Below are 6,669 nucleotides of genomic sequence, written 5' to 3' on the forward strand. Positions count from 1 at the left end.
GAATATTCAGGACTGAATTCCTTTAGGATTGACTGGTTGGGGCTCCTCTCATTACAAGGGACTCTCAAGAGTCTTCTCCAATGCCACAGTTCAATAGCATCAATTCTTCGATGCTCAGTTTTCTTTATAGTTCAACTCTCACATCCATACATGACTACTGGAAAAACCATAGCTTTGACTAGACGGACCTTTGTTGGCAAAGTAACATCTCTGCTTTTTAATATGCTGTCTAGGTTGGTCATAGCTTTTCTCCCAAGAAGCAAGTGTCTTTTAATTTCATGGCTTCAGTCACCATCTGCAGTGATTTTGGAGCACCCAAAAATTGGTTATTCATATGGGAAACAAATTGTACTTAATATGAAAAAAAGTGGTATGCTAACAAGCTTTACAATCGTTTCACTATCTAGAGGTGGCGAAGCAATGGTGACATTTGAAAGGTAGAAGAAAAAAATCAGGCCCATCTCATCAACAGTTGAATACCTTTCATTTATTGCCAGGAGGGAACTGAGATTTTTACATACATTGAATAAATATGTCAAGCACCTCCAGACAATGGATAGTACTCCGCTCACTATTTATGGTTCCTCGTTGCTGTGCAGGCTTTCCTCCAGTTGTGGTGAGCAGGGGTACTCTCTAACTGCGGGCAAGCGGGCTTCTCACTGCAGTGAGTTCTCTTGTTGCCGAGCACTGGCTCCAGGGCCCGCAGGCTTCGGTAGTTGCAGCGCATGGACTGAGCAGTTGCGGTTTCTGAGCTCTAGAGCGCAGGCTCAATAGTCGTGGGGCATAGGTTTAGTTGCTTCATGGCATGTGGGATGTCTTCCCAGACCAGGGATTGAAACTGTGTCTCCTGCATTGGCAAGCAGATTCTTTACCCCTGAGCCATCAGGGAAGCCCCAAAGCTATATTTTTAATGGAACTTTATTTTATAATGTTAGCATACAGAATATGTTTTACATAAGTGATCATTAATATATCATTTAGGTAAATATGTGAACTCAAAACCACCAAACTCTTTGGTCAAAGATTTAATACTCATAATCAAAACAGCAGTGTTCAGGGTTGGGCTGTACACAGAGGCATTTTGTGGTTAAGTTTCCTGAGAGTGTGTAAGAAGTTTAACAGAAAGTCAAATATTGTTCTGCTTACTATTTGAAAGAGAATTGTTAGTCAACAGCAATACCATACGAAATGCACCTGACCTTTAATGATCTCAGAAGCTAAGCAGGGTTAGGACTGGTTGGTACTTGGATGATGGGGAGCCACCTGGGAATACTGGGTGCTGTAGGCTTAAAAGTAAATAAAGAAAAGAAAATATTAACACTTACAGTGGTTCAGTTGGCTTCTCATGGAAAAGCAGTTAGCATGTGGTAGATCCAGGATTCAAAGCTCAGTTTTCTGATGCCCCAAATTGGCATATAATACCATTTAAAAAATCTGTCATATTTTCATCTTTCATCTTTAAAAATGTTCAATAGTTATTTTACCTTGTATATTTTCTGTTGTAAATTGACAATTTATTTCCTAAGTGAATTTATCTAACAGAATATTTAATCAGTAAAAGGTCAGAACATTATAAAATATTCCTTGTTTCTCTGGAGAATAAATTGCGAGTTTTTCCCCTCCTTTTATTAGGTATTCTATGCATTTAGGGGATATGGTTTGGAATGCTGCCAGAACCAGAAAACAGTCCCTCTCATCATAATGTCTCAGAAACTACCTGAGCATTCTAGATCATTTTATCTCTGATGTGTAGATCTCTTCTCTCACTCTCCATTTTTGAATCTTTTTTATGTTTCCTTAAATACTAGACATAAAATGGACATATAAATATAGATCTTCATGTTGACATGTCCTTGAGAGAATTATCAATTGGAATTGTGCACTACTTCTACGTTCTTTTTTAATTGAGGTGACATTGGTTTATAACATTATGTAGTTTTCACACACACAACATTATATTTTGAGTTCTACTACACTGTATTCACTACCAAAATATTAGTTTCCAACTATCACCACATAGTTGTTCATCTTTATTCATTTTACCTCCCCCTCCTCTCTCCTCTGGGAACTATTCTGTTCTCTATATCTAAGTGTCTCTTTTTATGTGAATTGGTTTGTTCACTTATTTAATGTCTATTTTTTTCTTTCTTATATACCACACATGGCTGAAATCATATGGTGTCTGTCTTTTTGCCTCTGACTTATTTCCTTCCATCATACCCTCGAGGTCTAGATGGACCTTTGTAAAAAAAAATGTCAGTAGTTCTTCTATTTTAGCCAGGCAATACTCCATTGTAGATACATACCACATTTTCTTTATCCATTCATCTGTCAATACACACTCAGGTTGCTTCCATATCTTGGCTATTGTAAATAATGCTGTAGTTAATATTGGCGTGCATGTATCTTTTCAAATTAGTGTTTGAGGGTTTTTTTGGGGGACAGGGGCATAAATATCCAGAAGTAGAATTGCTAAATGATGCGGTAGTTTTATTTTTAAAATTTGAGAAACCTCCATACTATTTTTCATAGTGGCACCACCAATTTACATTCCCACCAATAGTGTATAAGGTTTACCTTTTCTCCCCAGTCTTTTCAATACTTGTTATTTCTTGTTTTTTTTGGTAATAGCCATTCTAATGGGCCTGAGGTGATAGTCTGTGTTTTCTTCCAAAAGTTTTATGGTTTATCAGGTCTCATATTCAAGAATTTAATCTATTCTGAGTTGATTTTTTATAACATTTTGTTGCAATTTTAAATAGGATGGTATTCTTAATTTATTTTCCTTTTAGTTCACAGTTAGTGTATAGAAACAAAATTTTATATGTTGATTTTATACCCTCTAACTTCACAATATTTATTATTTCTAATGCTTTTAGGGTTTTCTACAAATAAAATCATGTTATCTGCAAATAGTGATAGTTTTACCTTTTCCTTCCTAATTCAACTGTCTTTTATTTATTTTTTTGCTTGAGTGCTCTGATTAGGACTCCAAGACTATCCTGAATAAAGATGGGGAGAGTGGGCGTTTTTGTCACATTCCTGACCTTAGGGAACCAGCACTTAGTATTTCAGTATTGATTCTGATGTTAGCAGTGGGTTTGTCATAGATGACTTTTATTATACTGAGGTACATTCCTTCTATATTCACTTTATTGAGAGTTTTTATCATAAAGGGGTATTGAATTTTTGAACACTCTTTCAACATCATCATCTTTTCTGCATCTGTTGAGTTGATCATATATTTGTTCTTCATTAGTTTTTCATGGTTTTTCATGTTGATTACCTTTAAGATGTTACACTGTCCTTGCATCCCAGGAACAAACCTCACTTGATATGGTGTGTAATCCTTTTAAGGCATTGTTGTATTCAGTTACTAACATTTTGTTGAGACTTTTGGCTCTACATTTATCAGATATAGTGGACTATAATTTTTGCATTTTCTTTGTTTTCATGGTCTGGTTTTGCAAAAGGGTAAATTTGGCCTCATAAAATCAGTAAGGATGGTCTTCTCTCCTTTAATTTTTTGGGAAGAATTTGGTGAAGATAAGTATTAAATCTTGGAATGTTTTGTAGAATTCACCCTTGAAATTGTTACCCTAAACCCTTCATTTTAAGGAACTATTTGATTACTGCTTTAATACCTGTACTAATAATTGGTCTACTCAAACTTTATATACCTTCAGTCTATAGTTGTGTGAGTCTAAGATCTTATTTTTTCTAGTTTGCCCAATTTGTTGGCTTATAGCTGTTCATAATAGTCTCATAATCCTTTGTACTTCTATTATATTTATTGCTATTTCTGTTCTTTTATTTCTGATTTTTTTTGATGTGGACTGTTTTTAAAGTTTTTATTGAATTTGTTACAACATTGCTTCTGTTTTTATGTTTTGTTTTTTTGGCCACAAGGCATATGGGATCTTAGTTCCATGACCAAGCATTGAATCTGTACCCTCTGCACAGGAAGGGAAAGTCTCTACCACTGGACCACTAAGGAAGTCCCTATTTCTGATTTTAATCAGATACTCTTTTTTTTTTCTTTTCTCTTAATGAATCTAGTCAAGTTTTGTCTGCCTTTGTTTATCTTTCCAAAGAACCAGCTTGACTGAACCAAATCATTGATTTTTCCCCATCATCTTAATCATTTTCATTTCATGTATTTCTGTTCTGACTTTTATTATGTTCTTTCTTTTACTGACTTTTGGCTCTTTGTTCTTCTTCTTCTATTGCCTTTAGATGTAAAGTTTGATTGTTTAGGTCTTCCTTGTTTCTTGAGGTAGGTAGGAATTACTGTAACATTCCCTCTTATTACTACTTTTGTTTTATTAAAAAGATATAAGTATGTCATATTTTTATTTGTATGCATAAATATTATGACTTGTTTGATTTGTAATATTCTAAATGCTGTTAAGTAGCATGTTTTTTCATGTGCATATATATTTCCAGCTTTTCCTTGTAGTTGATTTGTAGTCTCATACCATCATGATCAGAAAATGCTTGATATAATTTCAGTTGTCTAAATATGTTAAGATTTGTAGTGTTTTCCAACATATAGTCTACTCTTGAGAAGCTTCCAAGAGTAGACTTGGAAGCTTCTTGAGAAGCCAAGTTTCCAAGCTTTGCACCTGAGAAGAATGTGTATTTGGATGGAATGTTCTGTACAAAATCTATCATGTCCTTCAGATCCAATGCTTCATATAAGACTATTGTTTCCTGTTAAGTTTATGTTTCAATGATCTATTGTGGCCAGCAGGGTGTTAAAATCCTCTACTATGATTGTGTTGCTGTCACTTTTCTCTATTAGGTCTCAATAACTGCGATATACATGTCAGTTCCTCTATTTTAGATGCATATATATTAATAACTGTTATCAACTTTGTAATTTTGTCTTCATCATATTTAGATCTTCCTGAACTCTCACTAATAAATAAACCCTCATCGTTTTTATACTTGTTTTTCTTTCTTCACATATGTCACTATGTCACATAATATATGATACTTATTTTCTTATACATTTTCACTGTCCTTATATCTGTTGGCTTCTGTTTCTCAGCATCTTAAACCTAGGAAATGGCCAGTACTCACCATATGTTCCTCAAATGCATGAAAATATTTCTCATTAAAATTGTTTAATGCATGATTCCTTGGGAGAAAGTCTGAAACATTTCTCCACATAATAATCCAGGATCACCTGAGAACTTTAGATATTTTTTCCCACTCAAGTCTATATATTTCCCCTCGTTTTAATAGAATTCCTAGTCAGAGATGTCACAGAACATCCATTAAATATGAGGATTCAGACAATACATGTATGTATGTATATATATTATATGCATATACATATACTTACTTTATACATTGTAGCATTTCAAATGAATAATATCCATCTGTGCAAATTCATATATGCATTTTTTTTATTCGTAGTCATCAACACCTGCACATGGTACCAGGAAATGATACACAAAATTTAGAATTTCTTCTTCAGGGATTATCAGTGGAACCAGAACTGCAGTCAATCATATCTGGAATATTCCTCTCCATGTATCTGATCACTGTGTTTGGAAATCTGCTCATCATCCTGGCTGTCAGTTCAGACTCCCGTCTTCACACCCCCATGTACTTCTTCATCTCCAACTTGTCCTTTGTTGACCTCTGTTTCACTACTACAACAGTCCTAAAGATATTAATAAATATACAGATCCAGAGTAAAGCTATATCCTATGGAGGGTGCATCACCCAGATGTATTTTTACATACTCTTTGCAGCACTGGATGATTTTCTGCTGACTGTGATGGCCTATGACCGCTTCTTAGCCATCTGCCACCCCCTGCACTACACAGTCATCATGAACCCCCGACTCTGTGGACTGCTGGTGTTGGTGTGCTGGCTCATTAGTGCCCTGCTTTCCTTATTAGAAAGCTTACTGGTGCTACAGCTGTCCTTCTGTACAGATTTGGAAATCCCCCACTTTTTCTGTGAAATCAAACAGGTTGTACAACTTGCCTGTTGTGACACTTTCCTTAATGATATAATTATGTATTTTACAGCAGTGCTGTTGGGTGGTGGCCCCCTGGCTGGTATTCTTTACTCTTACTCTAAGATAGTGTTCTCCATACGTGGAATCTCATCACCTCAGGGGAAATATAAAGCGTTTTCTACCTGTGTATCTCACCTTTTAGTTGTCTTCTTATATTATTGCTCAAGCCTAGGAGTGTACCTTAGTTCTACTGGTGCCCACAGCTCACATTCAAGTGCAACAGCCTCGGTGATGTACACTGTGGTCACACCCATGCTGAACCCCTTCATCTATAGTCTGAGAAATAAGGACATAAAGAGGGCTCTGAAAGGGTTCATCCAGATGGCAGTTAAAAAAAGGAAAATCATTCTGAGTCTGAAGAAGTGTCCTTGAAGAAGGACTCAAAGCCTTAAAACAAGGGATTCTTATTCTTTGATCAGATTCTGAATGTTGAATTTGCTCCTTCTGTTAATTTCTTAAAATTTCCATTTCTTTGACTTCAACACTTTAGACAATTTGTATACTCACCTGTTGAAGTTTTCCTCTCTCATGAATTTTTTTTCTGTTCATTTCTTTTGTCCATTTCCCTATTTTTCCATTTTCATTTGTGTATTTTCCTACTTTCACAAAGTTGTTCCCAGCCTTAGAGAAGA

General features: G+C 35.4%; 1 protein-coding gene across 1 annotated transcript; it reads left to right on the forward strand.

The window, feature by feature from the left end:
• Window positions 1-5,416: 5,416 nt before the first annotated feature.
• Window positions 5,417-6,409, forward strand: LOC110142624 (olfactory receptor 7A17-like). The gene has a single exon (XM_020901885.2). It carries the CDS (start codon window positions 5,441-5,443, stop codon window positions 6,407-6,409), a length of 969 nt encoding a protein of 322 aa, XP_020757544.2. The 5' UTR covers window positions 5,417-5,440.
• The last annotated feature ends 260 nt before the right edge of the window (window positions 6,410-6,669 follow it).

Source organism: Odocoileus virginianus, chromosome 3 (assembly GCF_023699985.2).
Source record: "Odocoileus virginianus isolate 20LAN1187 ecotype Illinois chromosome 3, Ovbor_1.2, whole genome shotgun sequence".
In the NCBI taxonomy this organism is placed as follows: Eukaryota; Metazoa; Chordata; class Mammalia; order Artiodactyla; family Cervidae; genus Odocoileus; species Odocoileus virginianus.